The sequence below is a fragment of the Fistularia commersonii genome, chromosome 10 (genome assembly GCF_037954325.1).
Source record: "Fistularia commersonii isolate RoL2024-O1a breed Wild chromosome 10, RoL_Fcom_v1.0, whole genome shotgun sequence".
Taxonomy (NCBI): Eukaryota; Metazoa; Chordata; class Actinopteri; order Syngnathiformes; family Fistulariidae; genus Fistularia; species Fistularia commersonii.
The window spans coordinates 19,897,859-19,922,360 of NC_141293.1; the positions used below are offsets into that span (position 1 = coordinate 19,897,859).

General features: G+C 46.8%; 1 protein-coding gene and 2 long non-coding RNA genes across 4 annotated transcripts; 1 reads left to right on the forward strand and 2 right to left on the reverse strand.

Annotated features, from left to right (window-relative positions):
* Window positions 1-2,647: 2,647 nt before the first annotated feature.
* Window positions 2,648-7,462, reverse strand: LOC147230749 (uncharacterized). Its single transcript, XR_015106737.1, has 3 exons — window positions 7,402-7,462; window positions 3,569-3,868; window positions 2,648-3,101 (listed from the first exon to the last, which is right to left on the reverse strand). It is a non-coding gene; the product is annotated as an uncharacterized LOC147230749 (long non-coding RNA).
* On the forward strand, window positions 6,317-23,758 carry xylt2 (xylosyltransferase II). Of its 2 annotated transcripts, none has more exons than XM_086154254.1 (11): window positions 6,317-6,480; window positions 9,750-10,275; window positions 11,783-11,958; window positions 14,723-14,925; window positions 16,460-16,540; window positions 17,275-17,491; window positions 17,819-17,995; window positions 18,094-18,350; window positions 18,784-18,979; window positions 19,287-19,620; window positions 21,824-23,758. In XM_086154254.1, the coding sequence occupies exons 1-11, from the start codon at window positions 6,349-6,351 to the stop codon at window positions 22,141-22,143; spliced, it is 2,619 nt and encodes an 872-aa protein (XP_086010380.1). In that variant the 5' UTR covers window positions 6,317-6,348; the 3' UTR covers window positions 22,144-23,758. The 2 variants fall into 2 exon arrangements, with proteins under 2 accessions (XP_086010380.1, XP_086010379.1); XM_086154253.1 differs by having other exon boundaries at window positions 6,318-6,480; window positions 21,821-23,758.
* Window positions 14,323-20,023, reverse strand: LOC147230751 (uncharacterized). Its single transcript, XR_015106738.1, has 3 exons — window positions 20,003-20,023; window positions 16,830-16,966; window positions 14,323-14,395 (listed from the first exon to the last, which is right to left on the reverse strand). It is a non-coding gene; the product is annotated as an uncharacterized LOC147230751 (long non-coding RNA).
* Window positions 23,759-24,502: the final 744 nt, after the last annotated feature.

Consider the following 24,502-nt stretch of genomic DNA (forward strand, 5'->3'; position numbering starts at 1 on the left):
CGTTGCCATGGCGACGGGGAGTCCCGTCCACGGACGACGCGACCAAGAGACCGAAGAGCCGCTCGCGTCGGGATTCGTGGATTTCTTCACACTTACCCACGTGTAACGCGTGGATCGACCGCTTCTTCTGCCCGGTGCAAAGGTGACTCGCCGGGTTACCATGGTAACGGGACCCCACGGGGAGACACAAGAGGCGGCTCGTTCACACGGAATGAGCCTGTAAAGGTAAACACTATAACTGTATCTCTACATCTACATTTAAAACTCTATATCTGTCTCTGTATTTCCATTCCTATTTATTTCTGACATTATAATTGCTTTGCTGGAATTTCACCTTTGGGGATCAAAAACGTGCAACTGATCTGATCTGATCTGATCTGATCTTACACACCGTGACAAGAACCGTGGCTCGACTCACCGCGCCTAAATATTGTGAAAACTGAAGGTATTATTGCATCACGTCATCTGTCGCCATAGAAGCGAGAGCGCTGTTATTATGGTAAAGTGTTATTATAAGTATTGGATCCTCTGTGCCTTTGGAACCCCCATCTGTTGTCTGTCTGCCCTTCTTTCTGGCCTCTGTGTTTGAGGTGCAGGCGGGGGAGGCAGGGGAGGCAGCTCAGGCCGTGCCTCACTTGCCAATCTTGGAAAGGAAAATATGCAAAATGAAAAAAAGAATGTCAAGGTTACATTTATCAGTGATTTGCCCTAGAAAGGTATTTGTCTCTTCACGTCACCAGTTTTAGATTGTTTTGTATTCAGAACGACGGGATTTTCACATTTACAGTTCAAATCCCGTGGCGGCGTGCGGTGAGGCCGCCGACGTCCAGAAAGACAGCCCGTCTCTCTGGACGTCGCTTTTAAAACGCTTAAACACTTTTGCTATGTGAACTACTACTATTTCCAATGTACAGTGTTTTTGTCAACAACCGTACGCGCGCTGCTCGTCTCTTGTGCTGAGCGATCAGAAAATGTCTGAAAGCCTCCAAGTGAGGCACGGCGTCCTCCTGCCTCACAGGGACGAGGGCTGGACGAGGACTTTGACATTAAACCTTGTTTAGAGGCGTCTCTGCAGCTCTGGTCATCTGTGGTCCTGCCTGGCTCCACTGCAGGCTTCCTGTCTGGAGACATTGCCCTGTTACCCTGTTGCCCTGTTGCCCTGTTGCCCTGTTACCCTGTTGCCCTGTTACGCTAATGTCCTGTTGCTCTGTTTCTCTGTTGCTCTGTTGCCCTGTTGCTCTGTTGCTTTATTGGTCTGTTGCTCTATTGGTCTGTTGCCCTGTTGCTCTGTTGCCCTGTTGCTCTGTTGCCCTGTTGCTCTATTGGTCTGTTGCTCTATTGCCCTGTTGCTCTGTTGCTCTGTTGCCCTGTTGCCCTGTTACCCTGTTGCCCTGTTACCCTGTTGTCCTGTTGCTCTGTTGCTCTGTTTCTCTGTTGCCCTGTTGCTCTGTTGCTCTGTTGCTTTATTGGTTTGTTGCCCTGTTGCTCTGTTGCCCTGTTGCTCTGTTGCCCTGTTGCTCTATTGGTCTGTTGCTCTATTGGTCTGTTGCCCTATTGCCCCGTTGCCCTGTTGCTCTGTTGCTCTATTGCTCTGTTGCTCTGTTGCTCTATTGCTCTATTGGTCTGTTGCCCTGTTGCCCTGTTGCTCTGTTGCCCTGTTGCTCTATTGGTCTGTTGCTCTGTTGCTCTGTTGCTCTATTGCCCTGTTGCCCTGTTGCTCTGTTGCTCTGTTGCCCTGTTGCTCTGTTGCTCTGATCCTTATCAGCATTCTTTACATATACAAACTGTAGCGTAGAAAAAAGCACATTTAAAAAAAAACCTTATTATCTCTTACCTTTACTCATAAATGAAGTCCATGCGATTTTGAGTGGTTTTCCTTTAGCTTAGCATTGTGGATGCTGATGTTGAGTCTTTGCTGTTCATTCAAAGCCAAATCTATCCTGGATATCCCCGATGTTTTTGGCGCGATTTGACTTTGAATGCGAGCGGCCGACCGCTCATGTTTGATTGTCAGAAGTTGAGAAAAGAATGCAGGAAAAGCAGAAAAGGCGCTTTCTTATTGGACATCCACACAGCAGCCTTTTCGAGTGTTTGAAAAGACCGAGTCTTCCGTCTCCTTGTCTGAAGCGAATCCGTTAGCGCCGGCGTCGGTCTTCCCTTACTTATTATCTCCTGCTTTCACTGAAAGTCCAGTTTAGAAATTTTTTTCAGTTTAGCTCTTTAATCCTCCATTTTGGAAATAAAGCCAAGAAAGAGGGAAAAAATACCTGGATGGCTGCACTTGACTTGCTAACTGTTTACTGTAGCTTGCTATTCAAATTCTATTATTCTTTAGCCGAGTAGTAAAAAGGCTCCCTAGGATCAGCGGCGCCCCCTGCCATGAGGCAGCGTCACTGCGTGCCTCACTTAGTGTGTCTTCGCTGCCGCTTTACGATCGCTCGGCACGAGAAACACGTTACAGTTGTTGAGGAAAAAAAATTATACACATCGGCTAAAGTATGGAAATTCAGTTCATATATTAGTGTTTGAAGTGTTTGAAATTTTAATAGTGACATCCACAGACAGCAGTACAGTCTCAGCCACATAGCATGCTAGCACAGTTAGCAGAATCATTGCGCAATCCATGCAATCCACTGCGCATGGCTCTTCTTCATATTTGAATGCTAAATGTGATTTTTTTTTTCACCGATTTTGAAAAAAAAAAAGACTAAAAATACTGAGGTTAGGTGGAAAACAACTTTATAGTACAAATCACTGAATAAATAGAACCATTCAATTTATTTTTTCACTTTACATTTTCTTCTTTCCATGATGCCTCCACTGACTGCACCTCGCTGGTGGGATTGGTGCAATAATCGATAAAGCGATGACGGGGTACGGACGGTACCGTCGGTGTCTCGCGGTGAGTCAGGTGTCTTGGAGATATTACGCATCAAGTAGAGCGATGGCTTGTCCCGGGTGCGACGGGTCAGCGGTAAAGCTGACCGCCTGGTTACCGGATCACTTATGATTTAACTGCCGGGGCCGCGGTGCTGGTTGGTGTGGAGACGGGAGGATGGGGGGGCCGCTTCGGACCACGACAGAGGACCGACCCGTCCGTCCTAAACATTACATATAGAATAACGATGAAACAGAGATCTGCATGTTGTCGCCTTTTTAAAATAGTCGCTTGTGTCATTTTTTTCAAGTTTTTTTAGAAAAAACACACACACAAAAAAAAACAAACTGAGCCATATTTCGAATAAGAAGTTGATATAGGCAAAAAAATTCATGGATGTCAACAAAACATAATGACTTAGACAATTATTTTAAGAATGTGAAAAAAACAACCCAAAAGGCACAAGTGAGCATCATTTTGAAGTTGTAACCGTTATTGGAGCAAATACTGTAAAAGTATCTTAACTTGAAACTGTCAGGAAAAGTACGTCGTATTCACAGGATGAATCAATTCCTTAAATTGATTATAGTTATTTGTTTAGACTAAAGGTATCAGCTATGAGAATATATGATCATTCATTTCGACATTTAGATGGTTACTCTTTTTGTCATGTATTAAAGGCCTATTTACCAGAGATGGAGATGCTGAGGTTCTCCTGGGGAGAGACCAGGATGGAGAGGAGCAGGAAGGAGTCCATCAGAGGGACGACACTTGGTAGATGTTTTGGAGAGAAGGTCAGAGATGGTTGGATCATGGATGGAGGAGGGAGAGGGAATATATTGGTAGACGAATGCTGGAACTGGAAGTTGAGAGGAAGAACAAGGAGAAGATGGATGGAGGCAGTGAGAGAGGATATGAAGGTAGCTGGTGTGAGAGAGGAGGATCCAGAGAACAGGGTGCGATGGAGAAGGTGGATTCACCGTGGAGACCCTGAAGGGGAAAGACCAGAGGAGAAGAAGAAGAAGAAGAAGAAGAAGAAGAAGAAGATGGTGATGAAAGGCTTCTTTACCCTTTCATGCTGAAACTTTGCTGTTTTGGAATGAGTTTGTCTTGACAGCGAGTTTGCTTTCTCCTGACGGAGCACAAAGAAAGACTAAATACTCGGGACAAAGTTGCATCATGACTGGAATCAGGCCAGATGTTCTGAGAATCATTACTTCTGCTTGTTTCCTAACAATCTTTCCTGATGAGAAACCACTTCCTTTCACAAAGGGAACGGTTTCTTCCAAGGTTTCTTTTTTGAGAATGAAGAGAACTTTTGACCTCAGCAGACCAGATGTCACAAACAGCTCCACGATGTGGAAATGATGGAAGTCAAACCGCCAATATTGGTCAACCGATGCTAAAGAGTCATTGTAAAAATGGAAAACATTTTTCTGTCTTTTTAGGATATATTGTATTGTAACAGTTATACATTTTTCCTCATGACAGTGATTTGATTCACCAAATGTTAGAAGCTTTGTTAAAAGGTTTAAAGGTAGCCTTCATTATCTGATATCTTTTATACGAGCGCAAAAGCAGTTTAACGTGGATGAATTGTCATATGAAGTGTTTGGGACGTCTGAGCCGGCAAGTTTCACGACCAAAAATAAAAAGCCAAGAGATAGAGATGGAACAGCCTCTGCTTATTGTTATTCAGAGACGTTTCGATATTTTCAAAGAACCTCTGATCAGTCACACAGATGCAAGCGCAGTCGCCGGCAAAATGTGCACGTATAGCTTGCTGAGGAATAAAATACAGCTAAATTCAAACAAATTGTTTCATTAGGAGGAGGAGATGAGGCCATTTAACCACATCCCTGATAACGAAGTGACGGCCCAGATAAGAGTGTGCGGACGCATCAGCTCAGAGGATTTTAGAAAGGTTATAGAGCGGTCGCGTTGTTTCGCCAAAAGCTTGAAATTTGATTTCTCACAGGTGACACCCTGATGTTTTGCTCCCATGAAGGCTTGGAATTATCAGCTCGCTTGTCAAACCCACAGCGGTGGGCCTTTATTTGAAAAAGCTTCAGGGTTTTTGGGGTTTTTGTTTTCTGTAACATAACGCTTCCCGGCCGGGGCCGACCGTCCGAGACCCGGTCCGACCCGACGTATTTATTTTAATCTCAAACAGTTTGACTTGTCGTGTGAATGACGGACGGTCTGCTCCACTTTCATTTCCAGCAGCCCCTTTGGCCTTAAGGTGTCGAGAAAGTTGCAACACTTTTCAAGGGAAGTTTGCCGACCCGACGCAACATCGGGCTCTCCGACGGCCTCGGGAGCAAGGAAAAAATGACCGACTTTACATTTTTTTTCACTCAACATCTCCGTGGCCGTGTCTTTGGGATCGGATCGCTGACAGGTGAAGCAAAGCGGACCTCCTCAGGAGTTACTGGTAGAGGGACACGTCCGCTTTCTCTGTGGACGGACGATCGCTCTCACACCTCGTCACACCTTTCCGGTTGCGTAAAACCCCGTCGAGTTTTACCACTTCCCTTATCAGGCTTAACAAACAGGCTGAGCTGAATATTTGGACAACTAAAGTTGTAAATGGATTCTTTCGAAATCATACCGGCGTGATGACAATCTCACACCCATTTGTCAAATGAAACACTTGCTGAACGCCGATGATAGATGGATTTGGCTTAAACGGAGAAAAAAGACGTGCCGTTTCCAGTTCACCTGAAGACACTTTGTCACGTACGGCGAGGAAAAAAAGCGGTCAATCCTTTGTTACACTCCAGCTGGAAGAGGGGAAGAGAAGAAAAATATAAACAGATGTCATCGGTGTTTAATACAAAATCTGGAAAAGAGCGAAGAGTTTCAATCATGAGGAAAAAGGGACGTGCCGGCCGGCCGGCTGGGCTCAAATCAAAGGGTTGAAACAGAGTCCTCATCGGGAGACCCCCGAGCCAGGATCTGCAGTTCGACCAACAAAATCCACACCGCTTGGTGGAAAACAGTCAGCGCCCCCAATATCCAAGGAGGAGTTGGGGTTTCCACTTGGTGTCCTGCGTGCCGGCCGCCACCGCGGACGCCTGTGTGCGTCTTTAACGGTGATTGGCGGCGAGTGACTGACTTCAGGTGTTTTGATTGACACATAACACCTGTGAGGCGATTGGAAACATGCAGCAAGGGGTGGCGGGGTCACCGGTACCAACATCCCTGCCCAAACTTAGACCAAACTTATCTTAACTCGATAACCGGCCTCTGCGGCAGATTAACTTGCTGATGTAACCAAAGGAACTTCACCAAACTTGGGGTACATATAGTATCACCCCCGGGAGAGGTTGCGTGTACATGCGTCGGGGGGGCATCGAGGAGAGGCGAGGCGCGCTCCCGGGGGGGAAGCCGTGCGCGCTCCCGGGGACAGGCGTGCGCGCTTCCGGAGGCGGCCGTGCGCGCTCCCGGAGGCAGCCGTGGCCGGAAAAATGGTGGCCAGCGCCCGGGTGCACAAGCTCCTCCGACGGTACAATCTGGCGATCGCCGCCGCGCTGACCATCCTCCTGATCCAGGGCCTGGTCGTATGGAGTCTGAGGAGCCTGGAGGAGGGCGAGGCGGAGGTGAGAAGGCCGCCGTCGCTCGCTCGAACGGTGGGGTCGCGGATGTAGCCGCTAGCTAACGCCTAGCCTAGCATGCCGTGTGTTGTGATGGGGGGGCGGGGGGGGGGGGGGAAGCCAAGTTTCTCCTCTCGCCAAACATTTTACCAAAAAAACAAAATCAAAACCTTAACTGCGACACCTACGGACGTCTCTCACGGTAAAAGTACAAATGTGTGGCTAACGAGTTGCTCGGTCAGACAGCGCAGATGAACGGAACCGGCGTGGAAATGAGACGAGATAAAACCGGACAAGTCGCGCAAGGTTTACTGTCACGCAGCGTGACGCGCTTCCACGATCGGCTTCGATTATGAACATTTCCATCTTTACCAAGTGTTTATTCGTCCTCATTGATGCCCTTAGCATTAGCTGACCTTAACAAAATCTCCACATATGACGGCGGGATTGTGCACGTCAAGGAGTGGATTGCTTTTGTTGTGCACAGTGGTTTCCCCGGTAGTGGGAATGTCCCCTCCGTGTCCCCCACGGGTGGCGCTCTGGCCCCCTCCCACTGGAACTTGATGCACAGGGAGGTGCTACACGGGAAACCTGCAGAGAGGAGTTGGTAGGGAATCCACCAGACGACTGAGAAACTGGAACTGGTTTTACATTGAGAGGGAACCTGCTGTGCTAATCACGCGTGCACGCGTATGTCTGTGGAAAGGCGTGGGATCTGCAGCTGAGATGCAAGATAAGGATGAACAACGGCGGCTGCAGCCTGGATTCCTATGGGCTTGTCAAGAGTCTTGCAGAAAAGCATGAGCACACGAAAATGAATTTTTCAGTGATATATATATTTTGTGGCGTTAAGTTCCAAACTCTGATCAGTGCAGCATAAAAAGTTATTAACCTTTTTTCATTGTTTCCGTCTTCGCTGTAACTCACATATGTGTAAACAGCACCCACTTTAACAGGCAGGGTTGCATCCAGGCCTCCAGGCGGTGTGTGTGCGGTCCGAGTGTCTCCTAGAGATGTTCGCGAGTGACTTTATACAGGTGTCGTTTTCTAAATATCCCTCGAGAAATGCGACGCTTGCACTTGGTGCTCTTTACATGCAGATGGTTTGGCAGGCATCGATGTAAATGCCATCGCGTGACATCTGCAAATGTTTGGAGTGTCGGACCCTGAATCACGTTTCAGGCTTGAGAATTCCCGCCCCTGTCAGACCTCCAAACCTTCCCGCCGTTTGACACGGAGAAGGGAAGAGAGGCCGTAGTTAAACACTTCAGCACTTTTTGCTGTTTGCTTTTTTTTTTTTCCCTCTTGCTCTGAGCTGCAGCCCGGTGCAAAGTTAGTTTTCTTTTGCTCAGTCAGGTCTGTTGGTCATACCTTACTCACCCGACGTCCGTTTTCACCTTATATCACCATCATTTGTCACTTATTCCTGTACAGAACATTTGTTTATCTCTGCAGATAATAGAAGGAATCTGGAAGTTATTCTTCTGTCGTCTGGACAAAGAAATACAAATGTGTTTGAGTTCATCATTTTAGAAGCGTAGCGTTGTCCTAGCACCGGGAAAATTAGCAATACACATTGTAAGACCCTGATAAAGTGTCTTTAAAAACATATCACATCAGGAAAACAGTTGTTGGGACAGAACACAGGATGCCTCTGTATAATGTTGATTTAAAACTGAAAATATCAAGTGTTGAAACAAGAGACACAACATTTGATTATTTCTAACAACAAGGTATTGGCTGGAGAAAAGTGGTAACATTCAAATTCTCACAAGATATATAGAAGTCGATACCAATAAGCTTATATTTAGCTTTGCTTTGAATCTGTTCAATTCAGAATTCAGAGCTGCGTAAAATGTAACTTTGAATGTTAAAGGCTGTCGTCTTTATCTTCGTACATCCCGTTAGCGCACAATATCACCGCTGTTTAGTCCTGAAAGTATATCATTTCAATTTAAGAGTAAAGGTGACAGCAGCCTTCTCTCTAGAAGCATCTGGACAGCAGCTGGATCAGGTTTCTACCTCAGATCTGTGGTTTCTGTGTCACATTCCAACATGCTTTGCACCGTAAGGTGATGACCATTTGTTCAGTGCAGGTAAACTGAAAGAGGCTAGTGTTGCAAGGGCTGCCACCTGGCCGCCTCCGGCTGGAATGGATTTTGTTGGCTCGGTATCCGAGCGTGCTGCGGGTTGGAGGCCGTTCTACGGGCGGTGTGTTATCTGGCTCTGGGTCCTGCCACGCAGCTCCGGTGCCCTCATCCCTTTCCATCGTCTGCATGCCAGCGGCGTTTGACAGAAGCAGAAAGCTCTCAGCCCACTCAGTGTTCTTCCTCCTCATCTCCAGGCACATATTTTAGCCGGTCGATTGTATGACGCGTTAAGTGGTTATTCCCACCTGGCAGTTTCGTCTGTGTGATTTGTCATTTCCGCCATATTCTTGCTTTAAAAATATACCCTAGACTTATCCGGTTGAAGGCGTTCCAAGGAACCTCAAATTTGCAATTGTCCAACGATCCTGAGGCTGCCATGCTTTTTTTTTCTTTGTTGGTTTTGTTTTTACATTTTTTTTTTTTTTTGTTTAAATTGAATTTAAATTGCACAGAAGGACCCAAAGGAGTTTTGGCTGTAGCTCTGGCATAAACTGTTTGGCCTCAATGATTTGAATACATATTCAAATACACTCCAAGTGAAAATGCGATTTGAACATTTTCCTTTTTTCTAAAAATGTATGTCATGCTAAAGACAGTAGAATGTCTTTTTACCCCACCGGTGTGCGCATCCATGTCGGTCACATCAAACCAGGGCTGTGCATTATAGGCGCTTGTTTTCAGTCAGCCCAACTTATAAGAATGTTTACAAGCGATGGCGTCACAGGGCATATAAATACATATGTGTGTAAACTTGCCACCTACATTGCAAATGCATGCAGTTCTCCTGCAGCTTTTGCACTAGAGATGGTCTGAGGCTTGCTAGGTTTCTGCATTGGTTCACCGTGCTCAGCGGGTCTTTCTCTTGCCCTGTTTTTTTGCAGATTAGCTTCATGTTAAAGTAGACGCTAAGCTAAAAATAACTCAGATCAGAGAAAAAGGAAAAAAAACAAAACAAATAAGACACAATCCTTCCTCCAGGGCTTTTTCTGCTGATGTCTGTGTTTGCCTCATGTTTGTCTTTTTTTTTTTCATGAAAATATTTACAACCAATCAGGATTTAAATGTTATTTATATCCTCTGTTATCTTATTCCGTCCCTCGTTCAACACGCCGGCTGTCTCCTCAGAAAAAGACACGGCGTTCAAAGCTGCCTGACCACAACAGCCAGGACCCCAAGAGAGACTCGGCGCTTTGGGAGAAGCAGAACTCTTTGTCGGGGAGGAACAGGGGTCGGTGGAGCGCCAGGTTGGAAAGGACCGGCGGCACGGCGACCAGCGCATTGAGGCGAGGCACCGTCCGCAGAGGCGTAAAGGCCAGCACCAGGCGGAAGTCTCCCCAAGACAAGGGGCCGGTCGCCGCCGGATTGGATGCCGCCGTCCCCCTCGACCCGTCCAGCAGCCGAAACTTCAGCGACACGCGAAGCGGCCCCGCTAACGCCGCCGCGCCCGGGGAGCCGGGAAGCGTGGACGGGGCCCACCAGGCGCCGAGCAGCGACTTTGAGCCCAAATGCGACATCATGGGCAAGGATGCGATGTCCGCCCTGCATCGCGCCGGGTCCCAGCAGTGTCGACAGGAGATCGCCAACATCGTGTGCCTCCATCAGGCCGGGCAGCTGATGCCCGTGGCCCTGCCGCAGTTCTGCACCCAGCTCGGTGAGGACGCCGTGCACCACGCACTGATTTGGCTGGAAACTTGCAACGCACATCACACTAGTTTACCTCGGTACCGCGGTGCTCTGAATTACTCTGTATCCAAACAAGGTTATCATCAGTTGCTCTTGACATCTGGTTCTCTTTGCTGTGACGTTGTGGAAATTTCCCCCTCCAACCCCATTCACCCAAATATCTAGTCAGAATTAATGGTCACAAAAGTAGCAGATATTTTCTTTACTAAATATTTCTCCTTTATTTGCTTAGTTTAAAAACAAACAAGAAAATGCAAGTCTTTGATTTGGGAGAAATGAGCTAAACATTTAAAAATCAAAACCCCTCTTAAAAATCCATCCTACGGTACACAAAGTAGAAATAAGAAATATTGATGGAATTCTGTGGACATAATACAGCGGTCGATTGCCGATCAATGATATTGAGAGACCCTATTGTTAACTACCACGGCATTTATCATTTACGGTTCCAAATCACAATGAGCTGCTTCAAATCAATTTTATATTTGTCGTTCATTGCTTGCATTTTAAAATCTGCATTGTATCAGCGTTATTCAAAGCCTATGTTTTCAACCAGAGCCCTGAAGCTTTCAGCCAGTTATAATTGATGTTATTTATCATTATTGCCGGGTTAAAGTCGTCCTCTCAGCCCAGCGGTATGAACAAGATGCCTCGCCGTTCACCCCGCGTACGCAACCCTCATGTGGCTGAGACCACCGGTGTTCACACACTGAACTTACAAAATAGCGTGTTGGGTAAGAACACAACTTTAGCGCGAGGCCTGCGCTGGGACACTGCAGTTAGTCCACATTTTCTGGCGGTTGGACTGCGCAGTCCACTGAACGCTGTCATTCCTGTGGGGAAGCTCTTTTTCAGCAGAAAGACCAAACATTAACCCTCAGCTCAGCCCTTCTGCGCTTTAACCATGAAATATCCACCGTGCCGCTGCTGAGTTTCGAGCCACGATTAATGAACTAAGTCCACGCAGTGCAGAGGAAATCTTTATGCCAGGGAGAGTTATATTTTATCAATGAATTAATCATTATCCATGTTTAAAGATCACTTTTTTCACGACTCAACGGCCTTAAGGTTTTTTTTTTCTGTGAAGAAAACTTAAACGTAGAGCGTGACAAAGATGTGACGGCTGCACATCTGACTCCAGCACATATTAAGGAGGTGACTTCCCTCTAGAAAGACTGGATTGATCAGGTTTCCTTTGTTTTTAAAGGTCATTTTTTTTAGGAACTTCCTGGTGGATTTTTTTAGCTAATTTCTAGATACTATGGTGACTATTTTCTAGCTATTTCTAGATTTTCTTGTTTGTTTTTTTTCTGGTTTTCTTGCTAATTATCATGTGAAATGTTTCCTATGATTTTGAAAAGGGGAAGCCAAAGGATTTTCCATGCAAAGAAATGTTTTTTTTTTTTTTTTTTTTTTTTTTTAACCAAAAACGTGTCCAAAAAAGTCCTCTGAAACTGTGCTGTGCTTCTCCTCAGGTGTGTCTAATCCAGTTCAGTCGGCCGGCAAACTAGACACCAGCCTGTCCAAGGTGGGCGATCCCGTCAGGGTGGCGTTTGTGTTGATGGTCCACGGCCGCGCCGTACGGCAGCTCAAGCGCCTAATCAAAGCCATATACCACCGTGACCACTACTACTACATCCATGTGGACAAGGTACGCACTGATAGAAGCTCAGCGTAGTGAAGAGATGTTTCCAGATATCAATATTATACATGCAGGGAAAGGCTCTTCATGTGTGTTGTCCGCCGCCCCGTTGGATCCTGGCCGTGCTCGGCTCACAGAAGCCCTCCCTCCCTCCCTCCCTCCTCGCCCTGCATTGGGAAGTTTAAATTCCCCCCACAGGTCTCCCGCTGCGCTAAAGGGGATTAGCCTGGATAGAGCGAGCGCTGTGCTATTCGCAGGGCCCGCATGTGGTGAAGGTAAAGTTTTCTGCCGCGTGCAGCTTAAAGGGACGAGACTTAATGTACGGCCGGTGTTTTGGAGGAGCGGGCCGGAGGGGAGCGTCAGCCCACCCGAGTCGAAAGGTCGCCGGGTCTCGGTGTTCAGCTCTGGCGAAGAGGCTCCCGGGCCTTACTGATGAGTAATAAGTCAGCGGACGGCTACCTGCCGGTGCAATCTTAAGACACTTTACTAACTTAGACTCATCCGTCCCTGAGCAATAAACCCCTTTGAAAGGAGGCTCTCAGATGGGTGGTGTGATACCCGAGACAATCCTTACTGACTTCCTGAAGCTAAAGTGCTACAGAATTTGTCCCTGAAATGTGCTTTTTCTGTAGTTTTATAAACCAACAAACATTCTACATTTCGGTGTTCTTTGAACTACACGGTCAGTCTTAATGCTGCGATCAATAACATTGAAGACGGTTGGCATCCACACATCAGGTTTTCTGTGATATGTGTCCGATTCTCAAAACGATGTGAAACCCATCATACAGTCTAAACCAGGCGTCGCAACCCGTAACACCCAGAGAGACATTTGGACCCGGTTTCCTCGGAAAAGAAAACACTGGGAGCCGCAATTACTTTTTGACGTCTAAAATAAAAAAAAGTTACCACTGTATATATTGCTTCTTATTACTTTTACACTTTGTATAACTAAGTGTGGAGTGTGTTGCTTCTGAAATTCACAAAGTATTACAGAGAAAATTAAATTTTATTTATGTAATGAACTCATTTTGAGCTTTGGGCTTTCAGAGCGTGTAGCGGAGCCTTGACCTGAATTTTAAAAATAAATCAGGAAAAAAATCACTGTCAGTAAACAATCAAAAATAAATATTTGCAAAATATCTTCATAAATATTTATTTTACCTGGTTTATGGGACTTCTGCTCCTGAACTTCTGCGCATCTGCAAATCGGGACTTTACCGGCTGGCGGGTATACCGGCTGCCGCCAGTGTGATGCTATTTTGAGCGGCGAAAAATAATAAATATCATTTTATTTAATATTTCAAGATCACAATAATCTTCCAACTTAGAACTAAAAGTTAAAAAAATGAATGAACACAAATGAAATATACTTCAGTTAAATATTTATAATTTATTTTCCCGAGCCGCAGTGTAAAGATGGAAGAGGAGGCGCGGGTTGGCGACCCCTGGACTATATCAAGACATAGAATATCTTCCTTGTTGTTTTTTCCAGCTCTTCGGTTATTTAATCTCTTTTGAATGTGCTACCCATTCACCACTTAAAACACCAAGAAGGTAGCCTTGTGTTGCCCGAGGTTTTAAAAGAAATTATTGCACTTTTTTAGCCTTACTGTTTAACTTTCAACAATTGATTTCTATGTCTTTCATCAGCAGACATTTGGAAATACTTACTTGTAAATACGCATACTTATGATTTGGATTTCAGATTTTGGTCCCATAGAACCGATTTTCTGAATAGAAAAGTGGTGTGTTTGTGTGGTCAAAGGCAAAACGTGGTGTTATTTTGTTTGGAAAGGATCCCTTTCTATGGGCTTCCCAATTTGCTCATTGAACTTTGCACATCATCCTGGTTTATTGAGTAATTTAGTGTGTGTGTGTGTGTGTGCGCACGTGCACTGTCCTTAGTTCAACCCGATCACAGGCTAACCGTATGACCTCAGCTTTGCTTGCATCCCCTCACGTTGCTCTTGCAAAACCATCTTCCAAGAAGTGCTGTGGTGTTTGATGACCCCTCCTATTATCAAGACATTACTCACCCCGCTGGCTAATATATTTGATTTTGTCATCAGTTAAATGTAGTTTTTAACATTACAATATGATTGTGTTTATTGATTTGCTATATTCTTCATAAAGCGCAGCATTAGTTAATTTGCAGGGTGAGAGATTTGCCTTTAGATGGCTGTTTTTCTTTTTCTCTCCAGCCTTCCTCTTTAATTATACCGAATGTTTTATTAACCCTATTTCCACCCTGTAGTTTGTGCATTGACAGCATTATTGGCGGTCTTACACGGATTAATGGTTACCAGAGCTTGTCGTGGCAACCGGACGTGGGCTTCTTTTCTTGAAAATCTTTCACGGTGCATCTGAGAGGCTTCTTCTGCTGGCCTAGACTGTGAGGGGAGTTCCTGCAACATGTCTGCTGGGATTGGGGTCGAGCAAACTCCTACGCTATAGGAGAAGTGAAGAAGGCTCTCGGATGAGAGGTGAAAGGTCTTGGAGAAGCAAAAATAATGATGCGATAACATTTGAGGTTTAACCATGACCTGGGTGATTGAAACATTACATTCACTGGTTTATTTCAGGTTGCTTTGTCATTTCTTCTGGGTACATTGTTATGAAGAGCTCCAAGTTTCACCACGAGCTCTGCGGTCTCACTGCTTCTGCGACAGCTGCAGATCTGCCCGATGTCTCTGGATGAATTGTAGATGCACACTTGTGATGCAGGAGCTCTTGCTCAGTTGTTTGACCTTGTGCTTTGAAACTGCCCTAGCGATCCGGCTACATGCACCGGGAGGTGCTGGAGATCGCCCGGCAGTACCCAAACATACGAGCCACGCCGTGGCGGATGGTCACCATCTGGGGAGGGGCCAGCCTACTCAAAGCATATCTACACAGCATGCAGGACTTGCTGTCCATGCTGGACTGGAAATGGGATTTTTTCATCAATCTCAGTGCTACGGACTTCCCTACCAGGTTGGTCAGCTCTGTTTGGATATCAGACATCAGGATAACCAGGCCAGAATTATCAAACACCTACTTATTTTCTAAATATTTGATGCACAGAGCACAGAGAAGGTCAAAGGGAGATGTGCTGTGTCTTCGTAGACTTAGAAGAAACATGTGACAGGGTGCCGAAAGAGGAACTATGAGGAAGTCTGCAGTGACAGAAGGTACATTAGACGGGCGCAGGACATGTATGCAAGCTGTGAGACTGCTGAGGTGTGACAGACGTTGAAGGTGGAGGTGGGGCTTCATAAGGGATCGGCTCGGAGCACCTTCTTGTTTGCGGTGGTGATGGACGGCTGCCAGATGAGGTTAGACAGGAATCTCCATGGACCATGAGGTTTGTAGGTGACATTGTGATCTGTAGTGAGAGCGAGGAGCAGGTGGAGAAACATCTAGAGAGATGAAGGTATGCTCTGGAAAGGACAGGGGTGAAGGTTAGCCACAGCCAGATAGAATGTGTGTGAACGAGAGGAACCCCAATGGAACGGTGAGGCTACAGGGACTGCAGATCAAGATGGTGGAGGATTTTAAGTACTTAAGTACTTTTAAGTACTGTGGAAAAGAAGTGAAGAAACAGGCTCGCAGGTCGGAAAGAAAGAAGCACTGAGGAAAAGACAGAAAGCAGAGCTGGAGGTGGCAAAGATGAAGATGTGGAGGTTCTTTGAGAGTGTGGAGGACGGATAGGACCAGGAACGAGTCCACCAGAGGGACAGCACATGTTCAATGATCTGGAGAGGTCAGAGAAGACTGAGATGTTTCATTATGTGCAGAGGAGGGAGAGTGAATATATCGGTAGAACGATGCCCAGTTTGGAAATGCCAGGCCAAGAAGGAGACATACCTACTAAATGTCCAATAGGAGCGCAAATATCGAAAAGTACTGAAGTTATGATTTCATTAAATAGTACAAACATGTGATAGTCATCTGTTTCCGCAAATACACGCACTTTATTTGATGATCAACTTGAGTTTCCTGTCAATTTATCATTCAACTTTTATTTTGTTGCTGCTGCAAAGATTTGCACCATTTTCTGTGCTAACAGAAAGTGCTTTTAATATGATGGTTCACATAAGCCTCAAAATAATCAACCAAAAATCTTCAAGATGATCAAATGAATGCAAGAAAGTAGTAAAATGTTATGTGTGCAACAGAGGGATCAAGAGGCTTTGGAAATAATTTAAATTAGTCATGCAACTATATCAGCAGTAACAAGTATCAGAGATATTTGGACATAGGGATTTGAAAATTGATAATATACTCCTTATGTATTGCATTCTTGAAGACGGACAGAACAGCAGACGATCCGTAACTTCTTCATGCAACTTCTTTAGAACTCGGCCATGCCGGCGGTCGCTCACACACCCCCAAATAAGAATAAGAGGAAATTGTCGTGCCAGAGTTTCAAGTTTGTTTTTTTTTTTAAGAATAAGAACAACTTTATAAATGGAGTCATCTTTGAAGAACTGGGATTAACCTTTTTCCATTTTATTTCTCCCTGCAGAACCAATGACGAGCTGGTGTCATTTCTGTCGCAGCATAAAGACAAGAACTTCCTGAAGTCCCACGGCAGGGAGAACGCCCGGTAAGGAGACGATTCCCTACCCATTAAATCCTGGATCTTTTGCTTGTTTTTGAAAAAAAAATCAGTCCTTGATAATGGACTTATATCCTATGACTGATCTCAGCACAAATTCGAACAATATATTTCAAAATACTTTTACTTCTGTTGATTATAAATGGATCCAATTACAATATTCTGCTCCCATAATTCCATTCCTGCTCCGTTGGCCGTTTAGCTTGGCATGAACGCCATCTGCCCTTCTGATATTATTAAATCACCAGTTCCCCAGCGTGACGGGAGGTTGACTCACATGAAACGTCAGTGCTGCTTCCAGCGTCATGCAAATGAACTCCACGAGCCGGGTTCTCACGGTAGCCGCTTGCACTCGATCTTCTGGTCCAGACCCGTCGGGCCTCTTTCGATCGCCGTCACCGGCTTTGACTTGAGCTGGAAAGACGAGTAAAGTTTTAATCGCGGATCTCGACATCAGCGCGTTCAAATCAAAAGCGCGCCGTTGAGGTGAAGTTGTGTTTCCCAGCAGCTATTTTTAAACAAGTCTCACAACGCGTTTATGTCCCGACGAGAACAGAGCACGGAGGAAGTCGATAGTTTCCATGGCAACCATTTCCTGCGATTGGTTCAAGAGACTGCTTTTTATTTCTATTTTCCCAAACATTTTGATTTGAGGAATTTCTCGGTGTAAAACCTTCTTCTCCTTGTTCCCTGCATCCTCCCCGCTATCTTCTGTCTCCAAGCTTCATTAAGAAGCAGGGCCTGGACCGCCTCTTCCACGAGTGTGACAACCACATGTGGCGTCTCGGGGAACGCAACATCCCGGACGGCCTGGAGGTCTCGGGCGGCTCCGATTGGTTTGCGCTCACCCGCCGCTTCGTGGAGTATGTCATCAACTCCCAGGACGCCCTGGTGTCGGGGCTGAAGCAGTTCTACTCCTATGCTCTCCTCCCCGCCGAGGTAAGTAAGCCCTCGGCGGTCTATTAATCTCGCAGTTGAAGACAGCCGGTCTCGAAGGCGAGCCGAGCCGGTCGCCCCTCGCCGGCTGGGACCGGCGCGTCGTCGGAGATAATGTAATACTTTAAGCGGCGGAGGTGGCAGACGAGAGGAGGATTTATCCGACCGCGGGGTTTAACGTCTTGTAGGTGGCGCCGCGTCGTGACCCTGCAAGTCACCGAGCGCCGTGAAACGCTCGATCCCCGCGCGGGGAATTTCCCCGCGTGAAGCGACAGGCGTGGGTGGATTTCAAAGCGCCCGTCCACGTATCCCTCCCTTTCTCGTCCTCAGTCCTTCTTCCACACCGTGCTCGGCAACAGTCACATGTGCGACACCCTCGTCGACAACAACCTCCGCGTCACCAACTGGAACCGCAAGCTGGGGTGCAAGTGCCAGTATAAGCACATCGTGGACTGGTGCGGCTGCTCCCCCAACGACTTCAAACCGCAAGACCTCATCCGGATCCAAGTGAGTGAGCCAGGAGGGGGCAGCCGGGACCTCCGTCATCACGGATTTTCGCGGATCGCCGGTTTAAATCTCACGTCCGGGTTTCCGTCTACCCGCAGCAACTGACCCGGCCGACTTTCTTCGCCCGCAAGTTTGAATCCTCGGTGAACCAGGAGGTGACGGATATCCTGGACACGCACCTGTACGGCCAGTACGCCCCGGGCACCCCCGCCATCAAAGCGTACTGGGAGAGTCTCTTCGAGCGTTCGGACGGCCCCGAGTCCCTGAGCGACGTGGCTCTCACCGCCTATACCTCCTTCTTCCGCCTCGGCCTGGAAAATTTGGCAACATCTCAGAGCGCCAAAGAAACCTGCAGGTCAGTGGACTTCTTCCCCGCGATGCAGTGCTTTAAGTTCAGGCGCCATCGATGCTGATATTAAAATAGCCATTTTCAACAAATCATCTAAATCAACAGTAGACACAGCTTCTTCAGGCAACTTCTCCTTGAAGTGTGAATTTTAGTTTTTTTACATCAAACATCCTTTCTTCAAAGCAGAAAACCAAATTCTTTTGCATTCACAACAAACACAGCTTGGGCCCGAGGCTGTGGCGCAACTTTGGTTCACAAAAAAAATCTTCAAGACGATTATTCCATGCGTTGTCATTAAGACGGTCAACCCCCAAGAGCAATAATAGAAACTAAGTGTGGTTTATTTTCATCTTATTACCGACTCTTGCTGTCATCCAACAGGTGTGTTTGACCTGGCGCCTCCTTGGCACATGAATGTTTTCCTTTTCCGCCGCTGCAGGTTTGAGCCGGTCGGCTTCCCTCTGTCGGTGCATTTGTATTTCTACGACGACCGTTTTCAAGGCTACTTGGTGCGTCAGGAAGTCCAGGCTCCGGGTTTGGAAGTCAGGGAGACCCTGGAGACGTGGGCGGTGCCCCAGGCCACCTTTGTGCTCGGGAAAAACCTCAAGGAGTTCGAGCGGCTGAAGAATCTGGAGGTAGGAGCGCTAGGAGGACAATCTTTTACGTCGTTCGGAGGATCCCGAGAAACGTTATTGCTCAAATCTCCGTCCCGTATGGGAGGCTGAAGGTGAGATGAAGGTCCCCGAGAAAAGTGCGGCGTACGGAGATTTAGCTTCTGATATGTTGAAATTGGTCAGGTATAATCAGGGCTTCATCTGACCAAAACGCAGCTTTAAAATTCTAATTAGTTTGGAAGCGAGATAATATTGAGAGCACCTTGTTTTTCAAATCCGTCATCCTTTTTCTTTCTTTTCTTTTTCTTCCCGGCCGAACTCCGGGCAGATCGGCACGCAGTGGGATCCCAAAGAGAGAATCTTCCGGAACTTTGGAGGCATCATCAGTCCTCTGGACGAACCGCTGGCGGTGCAGAAGTGGACCCGCGGGCCCAACCTGACCGCCACCGTCGTGTGGATCGACCCGGCCCTGGTGGTGGCCACCTCCTACGAGATCACCGTGGACGTGGACGCCGAATACACCCAATACAAGCCGCCGCTGCAGCACCCGCTGCGACCCGGAACCTGGACCGTCCGAGTGTTGAAGCAGTGGGAGCACGTCGCCGAGGTCCGCTTCCTCGTCATGCCCTTAACGCTCAAAAACATGGAGCCTCTGCGCAAAGGTGAGTTTGAGGTTCATCTAGCATCACTTTGGTCTCTAACAGTAGCAGCTATCGGGGTAAACAGTATCGGGGTAAACAGTATCGGGGTAAACACTATCGGGGTAAACACTATCGGGGTAAACACTATCGGGGTAAACACTATCGGGGTAAACACTATCGGGGTAAACACTATCGGGGTAAACACTATCGGGGTAAACACCACCCTGTCACTCAGCACCTACTGATGATACACACTGGAATCTTGAGGAGCACCGCTTCCTGTTTTTGTTTTTTTTTTAAATTGCTTGGTGATACAAGCCGAGATCTGTGTTACGTCCGAGTGGACTTAGCGCTTGACAGCAAGCGGTTGCCGCTGCGTGAAGCATTTAAAAAAGCCACTCACCTCCAGGTAGCCCAAGTGAAAATCATAGAAAAACAAGCGTAAGGTGTACGTGTCGTCTCCTTGTCCATGGCAAGAAGTTGTTGGTGAGATACTGTGAGCGAGAGCATCATCGGTGCTTTGGAGCAGCAGACTGTAGCGTCTAAAGCCAGATAATAATTTCTACTCTTTGAATCTCTCGCAGGGAGATTCATTCCCTGCATTTAAGCCATCATGAATGAAGCATGTCCAGTTATCTGCCGTCTGTCAGCGCAGGGGAGCAGGTTTGGGCAGTCAAGGGTTCAACACGCCAGGAGGAGCCGGGAATTGACGAGGAATTGATGGCTCTTCCCCCTGCGCAGCGCCGCGCCGCACCGCGCCATATGGCTAGATTGTTATAAAAACACTGCCATTCACACCATCGCTAAACTTAATTTAGGAATAAAGTGTTGAATGGTGTGCAAGATTCATTTAGCATTACATTGTAACATTGAGGTTGAGGGGAAAAAGTACCCCAACATCTTCCTGCGCCCCCCCATCTTCGTCTGATCTTCAAGGTAAATACACTTGATGAAACGTCTCTTTTATTATGCATTATTTGTTATTTACAAATTACATTTTGTCTTCTTTAAACATGCCTTGCAAAAAAACTAAAGTTTTAGGGGGCTGGAGTGGATTATTAGCATTTCAATGGGGAAAATGAATTTGACGTCCGAGCAAACGAAGCTTGGTCATGAAACGAATTCAACTTGGAAGTCAAGATTCCCCTGTCCTTGTAAACCAGAAATCAAACACTATTATTCAAACCAAAAGAAATACTACAGGCAGTAACGCAATTATTGTGCAAAAAAGTTTTATCAGCAACATGAAGGCAGTAATTTATGAGAATCAACATGCGGCATCGTGATGAGAACAGAAACCATCACGTCCTGTCAACAGTTAGACTTCGAATTAAGGGAAGTTATTTGACTATTTTGTCACAGAGGAGTAAAAGCATTCAGAGCTGCTGAAGAAGGACGTTTATAGTTTTCACAGGTCGCACCCACAACTCAGGAATGAAAGGAATGAAGATGCCACTATCATCGATACCACTAACACCGTGTTTTTAATCTAATCATGGATCATGGGAGATGTCACGCTCACCCTGCATCACCCTGAATCACCCTGAATCTCCCTGCATCTCCCTGCATCACCCAGCATCACCCAGCATCACCCTGAATCACCCTGAATCACCCTGAATCACCCTGCATCACCCGGCACCTCAGGGAAATGTTCCATCTTGGTTGCACCTTTTGTTTTAAAACATCCTGCAGTGCAAAGTAGTTTCCACTTGGACAAAAGTTAAAAACCTCTTGGTCTGAAGCAACTTTTCGCTCTAATGTCCTGCACGATACAGTCTCAAATCACTCAAACTGAAAGGTTTCATGAGCGATCAGCGTGACGGCGCAGGAGCTCACAGTTCTGTCTTTTTGAAAGGCTCGTCCTCTTGAGATGACGCTCCTTTTCCCCGCGGCAGCAGCGAGCACCGTTCTGCTTCCTGTCCGGTCGGGTTCCCGTCCAACCAGCGGCGCCAGTAATATGACATCACGCCATTTGCGCTATGTGACGTCTGACGCCGGCAGTGTGGAACGTGCACATCATTTCACGACTCCACAGTTCCAGTGACCGAGCCGCCCTTTTACAGCTGAAACCATTTTTTTTCCTTCCATAGGTTTATTTCCTCGTCATCTGATCGGATCAACCATTCCTTCCTCCCTTTCAGCTTTTTCAAATTCATTTCTCCATGCTGTACTAATAAGAACGTGTGTTGTGTGTGTGTGTGTTTCCTGTGTGTTCCCCCAGAAGAGGACGGCTGGCTCCACTCTGGTCCTCCGGGCAACGTGTACCTGGAGCAGAACATCCAGCACCTGAGCCGCGTGCTCAAGCTGCCCCCGCAGGAGCCGGCCATGCTGGAGGCCGAGCGTCGCGCCCAGCTGGAGGGCCCGGCCCTGGAGGCCTGGCTGGACGGCAGCCTGGCGCCCTTCTGGGCGATCGGCGACACGTGCGCCACGCAGACTTCCTCTTGTCCGGCCCTGTCGCCGTGCTCCAAAACCTCGTGGAGCTCGCTCTCCCCCGACCCCAAGGCAGAGCTCGGCCCCGTCAAAAGTGACGGGCGGATCAGGTAGCCCGTCCGAGCGCACGTCTGAGAGGACGGGACCGAGCCGGAGGCCGGGAAGCTCCAGGAGAAGCGAACACGGCGTCCGGCTCCAGAGATAAAGGCACATACAGGAACCCCCGGGTCTTCCTGCAACGGGGGTCGGCGAGGCGAGGCGAGGCGAGGCCAGCGTTTTGCACAAAGACGAGCGCAGACCCGCGGGGGTTGCCGAATGGTTCTGCGGGATGCCGGGTGTATTTAATGTCTTGGTGGGAGTTTGAATCGACCCCCTCCTCCTCCTCACCCCCCTGCACGCATTCAAACCCGACTCTCCTGTCGGAGCCCCACAGGACCCCCCCTCCCCACCACCACCACCACCACCACCGACCGCTGCGTTTCCAGCTCCACTTCACAGCAGAGCAGAAGCTCTGAATCCAATTATTGTGCTTATTTTGAAGCATCATTATTACGTCATTACATAGAGTAGACAGTTTGAAGTGCACTTTACTGTAAGACTGACTTTACGTGCGCCGGTTTCATCACCGCGAGCCTGGCAGGTTTGAAGTTAACCATGAACTCGCGTCACTCGTTGTTCATTTCACAGTCGACTTTTGAAGCCGCCTCATCCAACATCCAGACCGACGCGCACGCAAGCAGTGTAACGCTGTTTCCTGACAGGAGACAAAACCGAAAGGGACAGGGCTTCGTTTTAACTTCCACTTACTGTTACATATCATAAATCCTCTGTCCGTTTGACTTACTGTCACCTGAAATGGCCTTTGGTGTTCAATGGTAATTGATGTCAAATGTTACAAAAAAGGAAAAAACAAAAACAGCCCTTCTGTCGTAACGGCGGTTTAGAGAAACGGCAAGAAAAGTCCGCAGGCACTCAAACCTGAACAGGTCCGTGGCAGCCGGTGAAAAAGAAAAGGAAAAGCTGGAGGTTCTTCTGTCCACCGCTTGTGTTTGTGTCCAGGTGTAGCTTTGGGTTCAGGCCTGTTTGGAGGAGCCAACGCTCGGGCTGAGCTTCTCACTCACACTTTGGCTGAAAATGAATTCTGTAGCGGCGTGACGGTACATCTGTCTGAGAAGCCGCCGCCGATCCGACTCAAAATTGCTCACCGCCGACCAAAACTATTCAACGGCATGTTTTAATTTTATTTTAGCGCGAGGAAAGAGGAGAAAAAAAAGTCAATGCTGCCTTTACTTAACTAGTAAGAGGATGTGTTTACTGGCGGATGACGGCGACCAGAGATGTGCAATTAACGCCTTTTTAGAGGAGACCCTCCCCCACTGTCTTAGATTAAAGGTTATTATTGTTAAAAAGCATTATACCACCATTTGAGTTTTGTTTTATGTTTAAGTGACCTTGTTTACCTTGCACAGTATCGTGCTTCAGTGAAGCCCCACCTCTGTGGAGATAAGGGATCAGAGAAATCGGCCGAGCAGATGTTATTTTTGTACAGTGTTGAGAGCAAGTGTGTCTGTCGTGTGTTCATCGTTTGCGGGCGGGGACGGGAGTTCGGGGTGTCGCCGGTGCTGAACGATCACCCCCAAATCTGAGCGGCCGGGGAGCCTCGACCGCCACGCCGCTGTCGGACACCCGGCCCAGATTTTTAAACATCAATAAAGAGACGCCCGAATGACTTCTGCTCTTTCTTTGCTCTGTCTTCAGTTCTGAGATTCAAAAAAATAACACAACAAAACTCTTTTTGTTTTTCATTCCAGAGTGGAAATCTGCTGTTTACAATTCGACACCTTAATAATAACGCTTTATTTCTACCAATATTATGACTGTCCTTCCAAAGATTCGACTCAATTTTGTTACAAGAGTACATTGAAATGTTCACAATATTTAAACTATATTTTCATACATTTCATTCTTTATGTTCCTCAAAGTGCAGCCCTTTTACTGTTTGTTTTTAAGATAAGATAAGAACAACTTTATTAATCCTGAAGGAAATCGTTGTGCCAGAGTTACAGAAAATATAACAGTAATAAATAATAAAAAGAAAAAGGCAGAATTGGAAATAAAACAAACTATAAAGTGTCTTAGTAAACAAGTGATAAAACTATAAGTGTCTTAGTAACTAATGAGGTAAGGAGTGCACAATAGTATGATAAAAGGAAAAATTGTAGTGTAGCTGTTATGAAATGAAATACTGCAGTTCTGAATATTGCACAGTGAAATGAAATATTGCAGTTTTTTTTTTTAAATTCAATTCATCGGGTTAATGAATAGGAAAAATAAATAGAAACAAGTTTTTCAACATACTTGTACGGTCACAGGATCATCATTGCTGCTTTTGACAAAGTGAAAATGGAAAAGAAAACAGTGGCCAGAGCAGGAGGTGCAATCTATAGTTGAATACATTCTTGTTTTGTTTTTT